The sequence below is a fragment of the Crinia signifera genome, chromosome 5, assembly GCF_055691185.1.
Source record: "Crinia signifera chromosome 5, ASM5569118v1, whole genome shotgun sequence".
NCBI lineage: Eukaryota > Metazoa > Chordata > Amphibia > Anura > Myobatrachidae > Crinia > Crinia signifera.
The window spans coordinates 290,312,922-290,333,037 of record NC_139221.1 but is presented as its reverse complement, the minus strand read 5'-3'; the positions used below and the strand labels follow the sequence as shown (position 1 = coordinate 290,333,037).

The window sequence follows — 20,116 nt, the reverse complement described above, 5'->3', positions numbered from 1 at the left end:
GGCGATGTGTACCTCCTCTCATCGGCACTGCATGTTACACAGTCACCGGTGAGGGCAGAATTGAATCTGCTCCTGTTGCCAGGTCCTCTCCGGCTCTAGGGCGACGGGTCTGCTTCACACTCTCTGCAGCGCAGGGTCCGCTGCACTTGCTACCCAGCCCCAGGAACTCTCCAACTGTTCACCAGCGCAGTTTCACTAGCTCCGACTCCAGAGCCAGGAGCCACTGTTGGGCTGCACAATTTAAAAGAAAAAAGAGTGCAGGGGATAGCCGTGGGGCCCCCCAAGATGCCGGGTGCCATAGCAGTTGCATCCCTTGCACCCTGTGTAGTTAAACCACTCGTCTCAAGCCTTCACTTATAGCTTTAAAGAAAATGCTATAATTATTATTGTATCTAGTCAGTTGCCTTTTTAATTTTATTGGTTCTGTTTCAGTTTTATGCTGCTCCCTGGGTTTTAAACTGGAATTTTGAACCCAGGTCTTACCCCGGTCAGACGCTATAATGCTGCGATTTCGAGACAGGTTATTTCACTTTGGCGCTTTCACACTGCGTCTCAGCCTGGGTCAACCTGACAATTATCCAGGTTACTTTTTCAATGTGTAAGGGGTATAAATAAGTTTGTGCTGGAAATACATTATTACTAATAGGACCACCAACAATATTTTGTACAATACAATGTTCACAAAACGTATTGTTGAACCAAAGAAACAAACATACAGCCCGAACTCTTTACAGAATGGATATAAGAATAATGGGTCATTTATCAACCTTGAAGGTTTGGATGTTGAATATCTATTGTACTCTACATCTGTCATTTTTTTTCTCCGTGAGACGTTTGTACAGGGAACAACAGGAGTTTGGGGCAATGCAATAATGGATGTTTCCAGCCTGGAATCCAACACTTTTATAAAATATCATGGCAGACGTACTTATATATAGAGAAAATGATTGGATGCCGTAGGTCACACTTTTGCACTTCGTGACTACTAAGCCTTCATTGTCTGTTGCATTATGTCTCATGGCTTAACACAACAGATCGCTGTGGTAAGTCCTGTAATATACTGATTATCACAGATTTTAGGAGCAGAGATCTTGATTATTAATGCAAACATCAAATGTGACAGAGGGCAGCCTTGTCTTTTGCTATTGAAGGCACTAAACATATCAGAAACCATTTGCAAAGACCGTCACAAAAGAATTCAAACAATAAGGCAGAAATTGTTCATATACAGGGCCTGCTTAAGGGTTTCAGCACCCCATGCTCGTTTGCAGAGGTTATGTAATCATTGCCAGGGATTACATGCTCATAGCCAGGGGTTTCATGCTTGCTGCCAAGAATTTTGTTCTCCTTGTCAGGGTTTCATGCTCATTACCAGGGCTTACTTGTTCATTGCCTGGATAACATGCTCATTGCCAAGGGCTTTCTTGCTCATTCCCAGGGGTTACATGCTTTTGTACTTGTGTAATAGCACGGTGCCCAGCTACGCTATGTTTTCAGCGTAGCTTAGCCCAATGGCTGCCTAGCGTAGTTAGTGTAGTGACTCCGCGGCAGCCCAATGGCTGCCTAGCGTAGTTAGTGTAGGGACTTTGCGGCAGCCCGGCTCTTTCCCCGGCGTCTATAGCTTTGTCCCCGGCATCCATGGCTCTGTCCCCGTCGTCCATGGCAAGCCTAGTGAGCACCTCTCACACAGCACCGGTAACCACCAGATCCCCTGTGCTGGCGGACGCCGGCAGAGAGGGGATCATGCGGGTGCCGGCGGAGAGGCGCTCCAGCTGTCTGAGACACAGGTGCATCTCAGACGCTCATGCCTCTCAGTAATTATTGCAGCAGGGTACGGCAACCCTGCCCATGTCCGCAAGTGAGTATTATGCACAATAAAGGAGGCATTTGCCAGTGCTCCATGTTACATACTGACAAATGCCTCCTTTTCAAACCCCCACTATCCACGCCAGCCCGAAGCGTGGCGAGCGCAGCTTGGGGACGCATTATGCATCCTCCCGAATTGTTCATACCCCCACTATCCACGTCGGCGTGGAGTTGATTTTATAAAGTGTGGCGAGCGCAGCAAGCCACGGAGCCCGAAGCGGGGTGAGCGCATCGAGTAATTCTCGTCCCCTCGTGAGGCTTGCTACGCCCGCCACTCTTCGGGCTCGGGCACTTTATAAAAGCAACTCCACGCTGACGTAGATAGAGGGGGTGTGAACAAGTCGGGAGGACGCGTAATGCATCCCCTCGCGGGGCTCGCTGTGTTCGCCACACTCTGGCCTGGCGTGGATAGTGGGGGTGTTTCAGGAACACATTCACACCTGCCATATCATACATTTGAGACAGTAATGACGACATGTGTTAACTGGTAACTGGATTTTAGTTAATAATAATAAGCAGAGGCGTAGCGAGGGCGGTGCCGGTGGAGCACAAGCTCCAGGCGCTGGAAGCTATCTTGGGGCCGGAGCCGTGCCGGCACCGCCATCTCGCATGCTGAAGTACCGCCAATTGTATCCGTCTCCCCCGCCCTCTCAAGTCTCCCCCTCCGGCTCCCCCGCAAGCTCCCTCGCAGTGTTCGGCGAGATGTGCATGTGCACGGTGCTGCTATTTAAAAGTCACATCTCCCGCTGGACCGCGCTAGCCAATAGGAGCTTGCTGTCCAGCAGCCAACCAACTGGTGGCTGCTGGACCGCGAGCGCCTATTGGCTAGCACGGTCCAGCGGGAGATGTGACTTTTAAATAGCAGCACTGTGCACATCTCGCCGAACATAGCGGGGAGCCGGGAGTGGGCAGGCGGATTGCACCGCTGCTTTGCCGACTGTGGGTGGGGAGGGGGTGCCAGAGCCCACTGTACCCTGACAGCTGGGGTAATCCACACTACTCCCTGCTCTGCACGATCACGTCCCACCCACCATCCCTGCTCTGCACGATCACACGGACCCACCCTCCCTGCTCTGCACGATCACACACTCCCTGCTCTGCACTGCACGATCACACCCACCCTCCTTGCTCTGCAGGATCACACCCACATACCCATCCTCCCTGCTCTGCACTATCACACCCACCTACCCACCCTCCCTGCTCTGCACTGTCACACCCACCTACCCACCCACCCTCCCTGCTCTGCACTATCACACCCACCTACCCACCCTCCCTGCTCTGCACTGTCACACCCACCCACCCTTTCTGCTCTGCACTATCACACCCACCCACCCTCCCTGCTCTGCACTATCACATCCACCAACCCACCCTCTCTGCTCTGCACTATCACACCCACCCTGCTCTGCACTATCACTCCTACCCACCCACCCTCCCTGCTCTGCACTATCAATCCCACCCTCCCCTACCTCCCCTCCCCTCCCCTCCATTATCAATTACTCACACCTACCCTCCCTGCGAGCAATTTCACTCCCCCTTGGCAACGAGCAATTTTAGTCCCCTTTGGCATTGAGCATGAAGCCCCTGGCATCGAGCATGTAGGTAAGTGGCACTTATGTGTTAAATGTGTAATGGGCATTACGGTTTGTTAAATAGTATGCAATGGGCATTGCAGTGTGTTAGTATGCGATGGGCATTACGGTGTGTTAGTATGTGACGGGCATTACGGTGTGTTCTATAGTATGCCATGGGCATCATGTGTGGCCTTATGTGTAATTGGCGTTATGGCTGTGGCTTAATGTGTAATTGGTTTTACAAAGTTTGCTCAAATGTGCAATGGGCATTACGGTGTGTGGTATAATGTTGGGCCATACCCACTTTTCACTGCGCAGGAGCCTCACCTACGCGAAACATGCCCTTGCTCCGGGCGTCGTGGCACCCAGCTACACCACTGATAATAAGAAATAATAAGAAAGCAACTTAACAAAGTACTGGCCGCGGGAAAAGTATGCCGAATCTGACAGGGACGCTGTCTACGCTGGCCGCGGGAACACTATGCTGAATCTGACAGGGACGGTGTCTATGCTGGCCACGGGAACACTATGCTGATTCTCAGGGCCGCCAAGAGGCAGGGGGGGCGGGTACATTTTACCTGGGCCCGGGCCTGTCAGGGGGGCCCGGGTCCGAGGACACACACACTTTTTTTCACCTGTGCTGGACTGGAGACCGGGCTAGTAGCGCAGCGGCAGCCTGTCACTGTGTGCAGGCAGTGGCAGAGGCTTCCACCGCTGCGGAGCTTCTGCAGAGACAGTCTGCCTGTGTGACTGTCTGTAGACTGCAGCAGCAGCCGGACCGGATGCTGCAGCCTGCAGTGCACATTAGAGGGGAAAGTGGCGTGCTGTGGACAGGAGGAGGTCAGGGAGCCTGAGCTAACTGCAGTGGCGGGCTGAGCCATGGGGCAGGGTGCCTAGGTGCCTGCCATGCTACATGCCCGGCTGCTCTCCCTGATAAGACACAGCACAGCAGGCAGCAGCGTGCATGGGGGCGGGGCTTCGGGAGGGGGCGGGGCTACACGGGTCACAGGTAAATCTCCTATACCACTGCTGCTGTTGGTTAGGCAGCAGTGGCTGGTCTGGGCTGCTGAATCCTGTAGCCTCTCCCTCCCCAGCGCTGCTGACACAGTGCTATAGTACTCACACTGCTGAGCTGTACTGAGCTCCAGCACAGCAACACAGCCCCATTCTTCATTACTGTAGTGTACAGTAGCTGGCCCCTCCTCTGGGACCAGCTGCCAATCAGTTGAGATCCACTCCAGGCTGGCCCTTCCTCTCCTCTCCTGTGCCCAGCTCCTCCCTTTTCTATCCCAGGTCCCTCTGCCTTGCAGTATTATTCACCCAGCACCTGCCTCTGGCTTCAAGTTCTGCTGCCAGCCTCCTCTATGTTCTCCTACCACCAGGTAATCGGCTTCCGGGGGGCAGATAAAGGTTGCATGAAAAAAGGAAAATCAAAATATGTTTAAGTACTTCAAAGCAATGTGTACTTATGTTAGAGCGGTGCCCTCCTCATACAGGTATGCAGGTCGAAGTGTATATAACACAGGCAGCACTCAGGTCTTATAATACGTTTAACAACCGGCCTGCATGATTTCTTTCAAATGTATTCTCAGAGTGCTGTCTATGTTATATACACTTCCACGTTTATTTCTGTCAGTTTTCCCATGTATTTGCTGCTTTGAATTGCTTTGAATTAGTGAAAGGAAGAGAATGGTGTCTGGCAGAGTTGGACTTTCAAAAGGTTCATGGGAGGACATGCTGCTGCATGAGGGCATGCTCAGCAGTCTGTCCGTCCCCTGCCGCTGCCATATTTGTTGCTGTCCGTCCCCTGCCGCTGCCATATTTGTTGCTGTCAGCTGGCCCACAATGCATATATACTGTGGGGCAGGGCAGCCAAGTCTCTACACAGTTTAGAGACAGTTCCACGATCCATACTGATGCAGCCTTAGGTCAGCTCAGGTGTGCGAGCTGCACTGACGGCGGCCGCCTGTCTACGATCAACTTTATTATTATTATTATTGTTTTTGTTTATTACTAGCTGCCTGTCTGAGATAAGATCACGGGGGAGCAGGTACGCAGTGCACGCAGCGGACCCAACAGCTTATGCTGCATCAGGAGTGAGCGTTGGAGCTAGTGCAGAGGGAGCATCTACCCTAGCTCCGGCACTACCTCCCGATGCAGCGCAAACTCATGTAATAGGTATTATGGTGTATGGCATAATGTGTACTGGGTAATACAGTGTGTGACATAACGTGTAACGGACATTATGGCATGTGGAATAATATGTAATGTGTGACGTGTAATAGGCATTACAGTGTCAATTTTTGGTGCGAGCCTTCAGCAAGCGCACTGTCCTTGTTTGTCGAGCCCTTGTGCGTGTGTGTGTGTGTATATATATATATATATATATACACACACACACACAGGGGCTCGACAAACAAGGACAGTGCGCTTGCTGAAGGCTCGCACCAAAAATTTACACAGTAATGTCTATTACACGTCACACACCCATTACATATTATTCCACATGCCATAATGTCCGTTACACGTATATTTGTCAATTCAATTACTGCCTTCACTAAGCATCCACCTTGAAACCAGTAGCGTAACAACAGGTCCGCAGACCCCGCAGCGGCTTGGGGAAGCCAGCGACGGCGGAGTGTGCGGGGAGCACCCTCTGTGGGGGCCCCAGGAAGTTGTTGTACCAGGGCCCAGGATTTCTCTTGACTGCCCTGCTGATTCTGACAGAACCGCTACGCTAACTACGTACTGGGCACCGTGATATTACACAAGTACCCATGCTTGTTGCCAGGGGGTTATATGCATGGTGCCAGGGGGTAACTGCTCAGAGCGCACCAGCATTTACAGGTAGGGCTGGATGTGCTGCCTTCCCCTGACAGTCGCTAGAGGTCCTCTAGCTTGTGTCTCCTACAAGGAGGCTGACATTTTTGGGAGGCCAGCTTTCATGCTGTCCACAGAGACATGCTGTCTGCTGCGGCTTTAGGAAGTAAGCTCTATTCATAAATATATATATTCAGATTCCAAGTGAAGTCAAGATGTGAATCACGAAAGCCCACGTAAGGTGATAAAATGCATTTTAGTGCCAAGATCCAGGAGGGTTGAATGTTTCATTCTAACAACTGTCAGTAACAATCTGGATTTTTTAAATTGTACTCTTTTGGACAACCCCTTTATTTCTGAAAGGTCTATGTACTAAGCATTGGAGAGAGCTAAAGTGGATGAAGAAAAAGGGGGTATTCAAACTAGGATTACGACTGTGTCGGAACGTCCCGACAGTGGGAATCCTGGGCTGTTTTAGTTCTTCCGACTGTAACTCAACAACCATAATTTAATGTCCTGGCTCTCGAGTGTGCGTGGATCGGCGAAAACAGATGCGGACTGTCAAAACAATTTGACAAACCGCAGCCGTTTCCGGCAAAACAGATCTGACGTTTTTAAAAGTTTCAAAAGTTGGATCTGACACCCTTCAATACTGTCGTTAACAGCAGGGCTGGCCCTAGCCTAAATTACACCCTAGGCAAGATTTTGACTGTTGCCCCCTAGCCCCGCCACTAGTTCCGTCTCTGACCCTGCTCCCCTTTCCCAGCACCATCAACCCTCATCATAGCAGTCATCATTTTGGTGTCCCTACCCGCAATATTTTAAATAGAACCAGCGCACCCATTCGGTGCCTTTTTAGCTGAAAATTCATCTTATCTGCAATGTTATGACCAGCACACACAAGGAGCTTCTGATGAGTAAAATGATATGCAGCATGCCTATATTCTGTGTGCGACTGTGGCTGTACCTGCATACGGAATGCTATGTTACAGTAATTTCCATGAATACACTATTTCATATGCAGATACAGCCTCACTCACACACAGAATATAGGCATGCTGCATATCATTTTAATCAGCAGAAGCTGCTGATGCCCCTTGGCATTCCAAATGCCCTAGGCAGTTGCCTAGTTGGCCTATGCCTAAGGCCGGCTCTGGTTAACAGCAACATTAAATAGGCTAGTGCCACTAATTCGCCTGTCAGGAAATATCGGCACAGATTGACTACCCCCCAAAGTATCAGCCAACCAGCTCTTAATTGTCTTTAAAAAAAAAAAAAGCCTGTAACAGGAGCTGATTAGCTGGAATTTTAGTATTTTATTTCTCTCCACTTTATCTCTCGCTAATGCTTAGTATATATACTCCTTAATCTACAACATATTGTACAGCACTATATACTGTATTTATTACAGTATATTACAAAACAAACAAAACTTTATACAGTATAAGGACATGAAATAGAAGATAAGATAACCCTGCGCAGTTGATCTGATAGAAGATAACTGATATATGAGGCAGAGATATGCAGCGATACTGGTGAATGAAGCGAACCTCGCAAAGGTACGTGGTACACTAATTGTGATTACATATGATGAAACATATAAAGACACCCCAAAAATGGAAACAAAAAAAAACCTGTGTTGACATTTTCTGTGTCGACCAACTGCATGTTGACTTTTTGACCCGGATGACCTTCTACTTGTTGACCAATTGGGTTTGACCTATTGACTTACTATCTATTGAACCAACAGTCATAGCGACTGGTAGTGAAAGAATATACATATATTTGCAGTTATTTTTGGAAACTGTAAGTAATGTTTACTTTTCTATTAAATGATTGTGCTTTGCTATTGCTATAATCTGTTTTTTTTTTTATATAATTTCTTTTAGGTTTACCTATGAAATTGCTCCTGTATTTGTATTGCTGGAATATGTCACTTTGAAGAAAATGAGGGAAATGATTGGTTGGCCTGGAGGAAGCGGCGATGGAATATTTTCACCAGGTAAATTATCATCGATATTATCTCTGGTTCTATCTTTTAATTTGCATATATTTCATGTGCTGTTTTGCTGAGTACCAAAGTAATGGGTCTCTGCTTCCAATATCACTCTCGACAGTCTGTGAATTTAATTCAGATAGATTTATACAGTCCTCAAAGCAGAATGCACATTACCATGGGCATATATTGTGCTGTGCTGGAAAGATAATCGGATGAGACATTTGCCTTGCAGTTCTAAATCCTCCTATTTCTATAACACAAAAATAGAATCTGTAGACTTCCATTCACAGTGAACAGTAAACAGGACATTAACTACACTGAATAAGGAACAAACCAAAGAAAGTTAATCAATTGTATTTAAGAGAACACTTTGTGTAGCAGAGAGATTAGAACGTCTGGTAACTACTGGGAATGAGGGACCTGCTTTGTGTTGAAGTGTTATCAAATAATTTATCTTTTCTGGCATTTTTTTTGTTCTCAGGATCCCTACATTCAAATCAATAAATTAGCCTTGGTTTTTTTTTGTATGTTTTTAAATGTCATTGTTTGAAAATAAACCTATTGTCTCTTGTTATCTAGCCAACACATTCAAATAATAGAAAATGCTCTGGTCATAAATGATGGTACACATGGAGGATTATTCTGGTTCCCTCTCAAAGGCAAATTCACTCTCAGATGGGCAAAACCATATGCACTGCAGGTGGGCCTGATGTAACATGTGCAGAGAGAGAGTTAGATTTGGGTGAGTTATTTTGTTTCTGTGCAGGGTAAATACTGGCTGCTTTATTTTTACACTGCAAAATAGATATCAGTTTGAAGTACACCCCCCACCCAACTGTAACTCTCTCTGCACATGTTACATCGGCCCCAGCTGCAGTGCATATGGTTTTGTCCTAATGAGAGTGAATTTGCCTTTGCGAGTGAACCAGAATAACCACTGTGATCCCTTTCACCTTTTACAAAGCTAATTATTTTATTTTGTATTGCTCATTTTCTATTCTTTAAATGTACAAAAGTGAACCTAAAATCTGACTTGGAATGTTTAAGTCATAATATGTTTGTTTATAAAATTCACCGAAAATAACATGATTTATACCATTACAAATCTAGGTAAAATTATATACAAGACTAAATGGCATTTATCAAAGCAAACTATCATCTAGTGCAGGGGGTTCCCAAACTTTGTTCAATCACGGTACTGTAGTGTATCGAAATTTTTTCACGGCACCCCTAGGCCAAAAATAAATGTAGTAAAAAATATCAAATAAAGTGTGTTTATAGGTCATCCTTAGGTTCGGTTATTTGGTGAAGGACCAGATTTGCTTATTTTTGTCCACATAGTTTGATTGACAGGTGCCGGCACTGGTTTTGTGTATTGTATTGACCATAAATAATTTGGTCATGGACCACCAACCCATGGCACCCCTACAAGTGTCCTAAGGCACACCAGGGAGCCACGGCACAAAGTTTGGGAACAACTGATCTAGTGTATACCCATCGATTTCTTTTATTAGAATTAGACAATGTGAATGCAATAGTTCCATTGGCGGCTCTTACCCTTTTGGAGGAGGGGGGCAGCCGCAATGCGCCTCCGCTGCCGCCACACACACCTGCTGATCCCGACCGCCGGTCCCCTGCACCGGGCCAGCGCATGCGCAATAACTTCAAGCATACTGCACATGCGCTGGCCCAAGCCTCCATGGGTTGCCTTTGCAGCAGCCCCTGGAGGCTTAATAAGGTTCCCTGGTCCGTCAGATGTGCAGTATCGTCCACGGTACTGCGCATGCGCAGAACATGTTTTGGGGGCTGACCCGCATTTGCGCAGAGAGAGGCATCCCGGAGGGAGGGAACACCTCCAAATTTAACTGCCTTGAGTGACTGGCAGGTCGGACTTCCAATAGGAAGTCACTGCCAGTCACATTGAAGCCAGAGCAGTCTCACAGTCTGCATCTGGCTACATAAGCAGAGAACAGTGGCAGATTCTACCTGGGAGGTAAAATCCCAACGCCACTGAATAGTTCTGACGTAGCTAATGTTATCACCAAGTTTCACTGGATCTGGCGCGCTGAGAGGGGCTGTTTGGCGCAATGGTGTATGAGAACATATCTGTAGGCATGGTCACCGTGAGGGCGGGGACAGATATTAAATACATGGGTCTCCCCCCCCCCCCACCTTTCCCGAAGTAAATAAATACCTTGTGATGGAAAGTGGCAGCATCCTCTTCTGTGTTGCCATCTTCTGTGAGATTCTGAGCTTTGCTTTGTAGTGCACATGCACCATCTTCCTGAATATCATTGGGAATATGGCACTGCCAGGGAGGTGGCCATAAAGTCAGTGTTAGGCACTGATCCTCCACCACCACCTCTCCCTTGTATCGGTGCCCCTTCCTCTGCAGTGGGTAAATAGATGATGGGGTTGGTATGCCTAAGTAGGGGTTCTTGTGTCACCACTATCATCATGATGTATCTATCCACTAGTCCCCCTACAATGCATATCTGGAGATGCGTCCAATCCTCATTAGTTTGCATTACAAGAAGATGTACTGTTTGTTCATTCTCTTGACTAAGCATGGAAACATAGAATTTAACGGCAGATAAGGGGAGCGGAGTTGATCTTGTGTGTAGCTGCATCAGTTTGCTACTAAGCGGGACTGATAGGGGCGTCCTGCTGCCTGTCAGCTCTGATGATCGCAGAGGCGTACTGTCTCTAATCCACAGAGCTGTGAATTCTACCTGAATAAGATCTGTCTGTGAATAAAAGGCAGCTCACAGCAGATCTACAGTCAGTGGTGCTGTCAGCGCCTGCTTGACCGAGTGCCGAACTGAAGAAAGCACAGTGGCTGGGGACCCCTCTCACAGGCCAGTGTCTGTAAGAGGGTTCCCATGATGTGGGTGATGGGTGGATATTGCAGAGTTATATAGTACACACCAGAGAACCACTCAAAACTATAAACATCAGAGTTACTTAACCAGTGGTGCTGGCTTATTGCTAGTTAGCAGGTACAGCTGTACTCACTGTTACATGCTCACTGGTGATCAGGGATTAAAGTGGTCCTGGAGAGGTGGTGGAACTTCTTTTCCCTAACACCGATCCCACCCCTCCCCCCTCATTAGGCAGAGCCTAGACCAGTGCCAGGGAATTTGTGCCCTGCCTTCCATAAAGGGATAATGAAATCTTATGGGCCCTTATTCTGGTTCTCTCTCAGAGGCAAATTCCTTCTCAAATGGACAAAACCATGTGCACTGCAGGTGGGGCAGGTGCAACATGTGCAGAGAGAATTAGATTTGGGTGGGGTTTGTACTTCAAAGTGAGATCTATATCGCAGTGTAAAATTAAAGCAGTCAGTATTTTCCCTGCACAGAAACAAAATAACTCACCCAAATCTAACTCTCTCTGCACGTGTTACATCTGCCCCACCTGCAGTGCACATGGTTTTGACCATTTGAGAAGGAATTTGCCTTTGCGAGTGAACCAGTATAACCCCCATAGCACGGGATACACGTATGCGCTATCCATTAGCTGCAATGGGGGGAGCCAGTGGGTGCGATTAAGCGCGATATACCCATACACATCGCAACACTGCTATGAAACGCTGCTAAGCGCATCAACAATAAGAGGACGCATCAGTATTTATCTGCCCCTTTGTGAGCTACTTTTACCTCTTATAACGGAAAATGGGAGAGTCTTCTGTTTTGCACCGGTCTTGTTGTGTTTTATGTAAAATCATTATGTTTGCATTAGCGCTTATTCCCCTGAGAACATTGTCTTTGTGCATTACACAGTCAGATAAAGCGGTGAAGTCCCGAGGACAGCCCCCTATTGCTCGCCACAATAGCCACTCATCTGTGTTCTGACAGTTTTTGCAACCGAGCAGCAATTACAATAAGCTAAATATACGTGTGCCTTCAGGTAATGAGAAATGGAAATGCAATCAGTCTCTGCTTATCATTGTGGGCACTTCTATATCCCTACCAGCAAATTGTAGCAAATATTGAAATAATTATGACAATGATGCATGGAAAAATGTCATGGAAACCAAAAATTATACTTCTGCTTAGAACAGTAGAGCTCTGTCCACTTCAGATATATAGTCAAATGTGACAGCTGTGTGAGTTAATTATTCCTGTTACAATTAGCAAGAATGGAGTCACTATTATTAACACTGCACAAAGCAGAGATTCATTCTTAAGGTGCCCGTTAACTAGCACATTATGACCCTTTTTACACGATTCCAACCCATCGGCCTGATAAATCATGTTAAAAGTGTCATATAGTATATGATTTACCTCCGATCGTCATAGTTGCCACAAGGATCCGTTGTATCCCGCAGCTATGACTGGGATTGCATACAATGCAATGCACAAGTATATGTGGGCCTTCAGAGTTCCAAATAACTGACAACAGGGTTAGATGCTACAGTAGCACTCACTTACTGTACATACGATTTTTGAATGCTCGGTCCAAAAATCTCAGAGGGGGAAATTTACTAAGAATACGAATACGACTCAGTCATATATGTATTCTCAATACAAATGAATACGACAGCCAACGGTCAAAATTTTTTCCCGAAATACGAATCATAAATACTGTAGGGCAGATTTACTAATCTGTCATATTTACTGATCCGTATTTGGCATATGCGGGCGTATTCTGCCGGATTCGTATATATACGAATTATATATGGCCAGCCGTGCAGGCTGCAGTGTAAAAAAAAAAAGTTAAATAAATAACTTAAAAATACGGCCTGGGGTCCCCCCAACTACCGTAAACAGCCTGAGGCTCTAAGAGCAGGACCTGGTTTAAAAAAATCACAGGGCAAACAAAATAGGGGTCCTCTGGATTTTTTTAAACTGGCACCAGGCTCAAGGGCCGGTCCTGGTTCCCAAAATATGGGGGGAAAATGAGTCCTTCTTATTTCGAGAACCAGCACCAAGTCCAACCAGCCATCAAGGTAATGCCACAGCTGGGGGGAGACTTTTTATACATGTCTGCCTGGCCAAAGCATTTATCACCTGACCGGTCAGCCCAAGCAAGGATCCTGGGAAAGTGTCTCCCCCATCCAGAATTTATCTGCATAGGCTTAAGGCTGGGGCTGTCCCTGGTGCCCCTGGGCGGTGGGCACCAGGCTGATGGTGGTATAAAAAATTTACAAAAAACTATTTTGTATTGCTGTGGAACTATGAGTCCCAGCAAGCCTGCACTGCATGCAGGGACTTGGAGAACCACAAGTTCCAGCATGCGGGGCATTAAAGGGCCCGCTGCAACTTGTAGCTACAAATAGTTAAATAAACACATACACAAGTAAAGTATAGCTTTATTACATCTATCGCATACATACTGATACTCACCTACCTTGACACGTAGGTATCCATCCGTCCACTGGTCCAGAAGGTAATCCAATTGGGTACCTGTGGAAGGAAACCATACTCACCAGGGTCCTCTGGCATAGTTCGCGTCCTCTTCAATGGCATCCATATACTTGGCAAAACAAAAAAAATGCCATGTTCGTGATCCCTACAAACACTGAAGAGAAGCCGCAGAAGGTTTCTTTACTTTCTGCGGCTCCTTGCCTGCATACCACCTTCTGCCTACATACCACCTGCTGCTTGCATGACACCCCCTGCCTGCAAGCCACCTCCTGCTTGCATGCCACCCCCTGCCTGCATGCCACCTCCTACCTGCATGCCACCCCCTGCCTACATACCACCCCTGCCTGCATACCACCCTCTATCTGCATACCACCCTCTGCCTGCATACCAATGGCTGCCTGCATACCACAGCCTACCTGCATACCACCTCTGTGAGTATACAACCCACTGCCTGCATGTCACTTGCATTTGCAATTGCTAAAACTGAAATGTGAACACAGTTCAAGATGAACATCTTGACCATCGGTCATGATGTTCATCTGTGACTCCTAGCCAAAAAAGTCTGACCTTGCTCAGGCCTACAGTCACAATGGGCCTGATTAGGGCAAGCAAAACTTCATTGCAGACACAGTCCATGGTCATGCCAGGCTTTGGAAACAGGGTTGACACGCCTTGTTTACCCAACTCTTGACTGGCTCCAACCAACTTCACCCATCCCTGTGAATGCCTCTGTCTTCCATTCGGGTGTTCGCATTTCTGATATTGGGAAACTGCAGGTTGGATCCATCCTGTATGACCCCCATAGTGCACATTCTGTAGTGTGTGTGAATTTCTGATCATTTGTGTGATAGTTCTGCTAAAAGTTAATTAAAAATATCACCTTTGTTATATTCTTAGGACAAATAATATTCAGATTGGAGCTATATACCACTAGTGTGCACAGGGGTGTAGCCAGAACTTTGTGGACCAAAAGCAACATTTTGAAAGGGGCCACTGTCCCTCCAGAGATACACCTCCCTCCAGAGATACATCTCCTTCCAGAGATACACCTTCCTCCAGAGATGCCCCTCCCTCCAGAGATACCCCTCCCTCCAGAGATACACCAACCTCCAGAGATACACCTCCCTCTAGAGATACACCTCCCTCCAGAGATACATCTCCCTCCAGAGATACACCTCCCTCCAGAGATACACCTCCCTCCAGAGATACACCTCCCTCCAGAGTTACACCTCTCCACAGCACTTGTTAATGTTATGCCCATAATAGTGCGCTACTGTAGTTCATTTATTGAACCATAATAGTAGCATAAAATTAACTGGGGTATTATAATGTTACATAATATGAACTGGGGAACATTAATGTGGCACAATATGAATTGGAGGCATAACGTAACTTACAGTAGGGCACAGTAATGTGCATAATATGAGCTGGGGACACTGCAAGTCATATAGTGAATTGGGGGCACAATATGACATATTGTTAATTAGTGCACTACTATGGTTACTAAAAAAAACGTATGCATTACTATGGGGTATACCCATACTTGCCTACCTGACCCTCTCCATGAGGGAGAAAATGCTCTGTTCCTGGACTTCCCTGGTAATATGTGATTGCCAGCACCTGTGGGGAGCTACTTAATTGATAAGAAAGGTGTTTCACCACTGATACATTACCAGGGAAGTCCAGGAACAGAAAGTAGAACTTGCTGGTGTTAATAGGGTTAACAAAGTGATTCAGCCTGAATTTAAACCCAAAACGTATAGTCGTGATAAATGATTGAGATTGCAAATGGAAAGTAATGTCATGTGCCCTGTCTTGCAACCCTTAATAAAGATCTGTGCATTGCTGCATGAATTTTGTAATCAGACAAATAATGTGTTACCCATGTATAATAATAATAATAATAATAATAATAATAATAATAATAATAGTAATAATAATTTACCAATCTGAGCTGTATAAATTGGATTTACTTGAGCAGAACAAATGCAATTTATCATATTGTAATATATATTGGTTCATTGGTACAGTAAATGCTACTTTAATCTGTTGTTTTTAAAAATGCGTTATTATGGGAGAAGTATAAATGTGCTATAACCAAATGTTGTCATAGAGCATTTCGCTGGCAGATGATATCCTGGGGACATCCCCCTATCAGTCACAATGCCCACTCATGCGTGTGTCTAAGGCTGTTAGCCACTGTGCACCAATTATAATAATCTAAATATGTGTGCCTTCAGGTAACACAACATGGCAGGGTGATCAGGCACTAATAATCTGGGTAGGCAATTTTATATCCCTACCAGCAAAATGTATTAAAATTACTGTTACAACCGTTCATAGAATAATGTGAAGTAAACTGAAAACACAATTTATCTTGTTATGCTTCTGGTTTCAATATATAGGAGACATTTCTCTGTTCCTCCATTGTGATGGTAGAGGGGAAATGTTGGTCGGTTACCCACAACAGTGCATACTCTGCCCAAGGCGATTAAAAAAAGAATGCATCAGATGGACATACCTTATTTTTTGGCATATGCGACTGATACTGTAGATCTTTTCGGGTTGATCAAACACATACAGGGCCTGATTCTGGTTCACTCGCAAAAGCAAATTCTCTCTCTAATGCACAAAACCATGTTCACTGCAGGAGGAGGCAGATGTACCATGTGCAGAGAGAGTTAGATTTGGGTGGGGTTTGTTATTCAAACTGATATCTATATTGCAGTGTAAAAATAAAGCAGACAGAATTTACCCTGCACAGAAACAAAATAACTCACCCAAATGTAATTATCTCTGCGCATGTTACATCTGCCCCACCTGCAGTGCACATGGTTTTGTCCATAAGAGAAAGAAATTGCTTGTGCGAGTGAACCAGAATCAGGTCCACTGTACTTACAGATGTAGTCACACTCATCGGAGCTCCGCCATGTCACATGTGCGATAAGTGCGGCAAAAGGCGCGTGTAATACAATTATCTGATAGTGGTGGATCATCAAAATAATTGTATAATATACTTACCTCCCAACATTTGAGCCCTGCTGTTCGGGACTTCTGTGCATGCTCCCGTAAAGGGGCACGGCCTCCTGTAAAGGGGGTGTGGGTTCACATGATGCCGCGATAACAAAGCCACTCCCCTGTCTTCATCACTGTTGGGGGCAGGGCCAGCGCTCTGAGAGCTGCTGGCCCTGCCTCCATCCCCCTTGTCCAATTTCCCCCCACCACAGGACATTTCCGGCCCTACGTGGGACGCGGTACAGTCCCAAAAAATAGGGACTGTCTCATGAAAATCGGGACAATTGGGCGATATGCATATATGCCCAGCATTAGGTAGGGTGCCAGAGATAAGTCCATATAAAGTTGAGAAATGTTCAGCAATCCAATGTCTGGGAAAACAGCAAAGTGTTTATTAATGCTTACAGTAGCATAATAGCCAAAGTAAAAGCAAGGGTTCAACCTACACAGATCCTCTTGGCATGACAAAGGACTGCTCGCAGACTAGAGACAACAGACTTTCCAGAGCAACTGAGAGCTCAAAGGTTCTACCACCTACAATGCCATTACAATATGGAAATGGTTTACATAACGATCTGTAAACAGATAGCAAGATATGTTTCATTACTGGATCAACTAAAAAAGAGGGTTCCAAAACCAGCATTTTGCTAGATACTGAACCACAAAAAAGGGGGCAATTATCCCCCTCAGCAGCTGGTCCAGGACCCCGGTGGGACCCTCCAAAAAGACGAAATATTCAGTGAAGATCTAATTGAGGGAAATTTAATAAAAAAGCTCAGTAACGACAGATTATTATCCAATATTTTTTCAATGATATTCTTTGCAGCATGGGGAATCTAAGATTTAAAATTGTGATGTAAATGTAAAGTATTGTATGTCTTCCAATAAAATATGTCCCTGCGTAAGGAAGGTAGATGCAGGCTTTCTCTTGATTCACTCTGTATGTACCTAAACTTCATCTTGTTGAATGAACAATGTATAAATAATTGATTGGAAAAGTAACATTGTATTACTGTGGACTCCAGGTGGTGCCATATCTAACTTGTATGCTATGTTGATTGCACGTTTCAAGATGTTCCCAGAAGTAAAAGAGAAAGGAATGTCAGCCATCCCAAGACTGGTTGCCTTCACATCAGAGCACGTATGTCCCTTGTCTTTATTTTAACATTGTTACATTGTGTTCTCTATTAAGGCAAGTTGAGATTCTGGTGACCAGTTTATATTCTGTTCATGTTCTTGCTTTATGAATAATAATATTGTTTTCCATCCACAAATTGAACTTTTAGTGTGCTAAAGTTTGTTGATTTTCACCTAGACTGACAAGCTGGCGCTGTAGCACAGTTTACATAAAGTAATGGTTCCATGAGTAAGTAACATTGGCACAGCCATGTGGCAGTCACCTTAAGAATGTTACCCCCCCCCACAGCACATCGGAATGGGTGATAACTAACAAGCATGGAATAAATTAGGCCTTCATTGTATTCCTTGGCTGTCACCTGCAAGCCCCCCCCCCCCCCTCCCCCCAGTCCTGGCGCTCTAGGCTGCAGCCTATTGGTTAATCAGGCACTGAGTCCCAGGCAGGTCTAATAGACTATATAAGACTACCCTTAGTTTATGCCACTGTGAATCCTGGCTGGGAAATCAGATGTAAATCTTACATAGGGGGTTGAGTGCTCACATGGCCTGTGTGTAGTGACTGCTAAAAGTAGCCTGTGATGTGGCAGAAACTTTACCAGAAATTGATTGCAAGGAGCCATTTGTAAAAAAAAAAAATTGCAGCGCACCCAGGAGCTTGTGCAGGCCTCATGCAGCATGTGACCATGCAGTGTCTGGCTCATGCTGAGTCTGGCTCAAGCTGAGTCTTGACAAGGTCATACAGCATAATAATGTTGGACAGATTAAAGCAGAATCAGAATCTACATGACCTTGTCCGTGTATAATACATTGAGATGTCACAGAGCATGGAAGAATATAGGCCTGTGTAGGCTCTGCGGTACCTCAGCTGCTGTTGTTCCTCGGTGGTGATGTGTATACCTCAGGAAAGTGCAGAGCATACCATCACCTTTTAATGCCATTTTATCCTACCACCAGACTGCACAACATAGTTATAGTTATCATAATGAGGTTTGGGCCAACAGAAACTGATTCAGAAGTCAAATACAGTCCTGTCAGTTAAAAGTGTATTGTTTGGGCATGTTTGCAGTCAGTTATTGCTTGAATTTAATATCATCCATTAGTAAATCTCCAATTTCCGTAGCCGTCTATGAAAAAGTATTGATTGTTGAACTGACGTTCTATCTTTCTACAGTCTAAATTTGGTCAATTTCATACTGGTTTTGACAATGGTTAATCTCCATTTGCAAAAATGACAAAAAAAAAATCAACCAAAAAAAAACTGTAATTGACAAAAAAGTAAAACTTTAGTAAATATACCCTTAAGAGTATACTGGAATTTTGTACATAGCAGCTAGTGTATACTTCCATGTGAGTTTGGAGTGCAAAATTGATATTGTTTGGAGTGCAAAATTGATATTGCTTACCTCCCAACTGTCCCTCTTTCCGCGGGAACGTCCTGGGTTTTTGGGGACGTTCCCGCGTCCCGCCCAGGGCCGCCAGTGTCCTGGGGAGGAAGGGGGAGTTGGGAGTCCCCCCAGCCTGAAGGGAATAGATGATGTGCACATGCTGTGGCCACAAAATAGTACCAATTTACATTACACCACACAGTAGGGTCTGTTATTCACATTATACCACACAGTATTGCCACATTGCACAAAATAGAGCCCATTAACCACACTGCACCAGGTAGAGTAGATTAGCAGCTGACAGTGATGCCAGGGCAGAGGGAAATCACATACTGTAGCTAGCAAAAGTCTCAGCAGCTCAGCACAGTCACTGGCCTTTAGCAGGTACAAATACACCTTCCAGTTCGCATTACACATTTGGAACGCAAACCTCGGATGTGCAGTTATCACCAGGCATTAATCAGTCTGGGCCAGCAGGCAGGGTAAGCTGGAGCTGCAGTGGGTATAACACTGATGCACTCACTCACCATGCCACCTGCGCTCTATAACACTGAAGCACTCCCTCAGCCTGCGTCCTACGTTCTGTCACACTAACGTTCTCCCTTACACTGCGGCTCTATCACACCGATGCACTCCCTCACCCAGTGATGTAAGTTCGTTCCAGTTGCCTGGAAGCAAGGTATATATATTGGTGACACCCCCCCCCCCCCCACACACACACACACACACACAAAACCCTATATAACCTTATATAAAATATATGTGTCTGTTCAAAAATATAGATAGATAGAGAACACATATATATTTCAGACTCCAGCCACAGAAGCAATATCGTTGGCTTTTATATAACGGAATTAACCTTCCAGGGGGAGGAGAGGTGCCCCCTTCGGAGCAGGAGCCCAGCGGCAGATGTCTCCATTGCCTCCCAGAGTTCTGCCTCTGCCCTCACCATAA

At 45.8% G+C, this 20,116-nt stretch overlaps 1 protein-coding gene across 2 annotated transcripts in view; it reads left to right on the top strand.

Annotated features, from left to right (window-relative positions):
* Positions 1 to 20,116, top strand: part of GAD2 (glutamate decarboxylase 2) — a 103,824-nt gene that overhangs the window by 46,899 nt on the left and 36,809 nt on the right. For both annotated transcript variants that reach the window (XM_083189238.1, XM_083189237.1), the window contains exons 6-7: positions 8,147 to 8,259; positions 17,666 to 17,781. In XM_083189238.1, the coding sequence (XP_083045364.1) occupies positions 8,147 to 8,259; positions 17,666 to 17,781 (229 nt within the window). The remainder of the gene's footprint in view (positions 1 to 8,146; positions 8,260 to 17,665; positions 17,782 to 20,116) is intronic.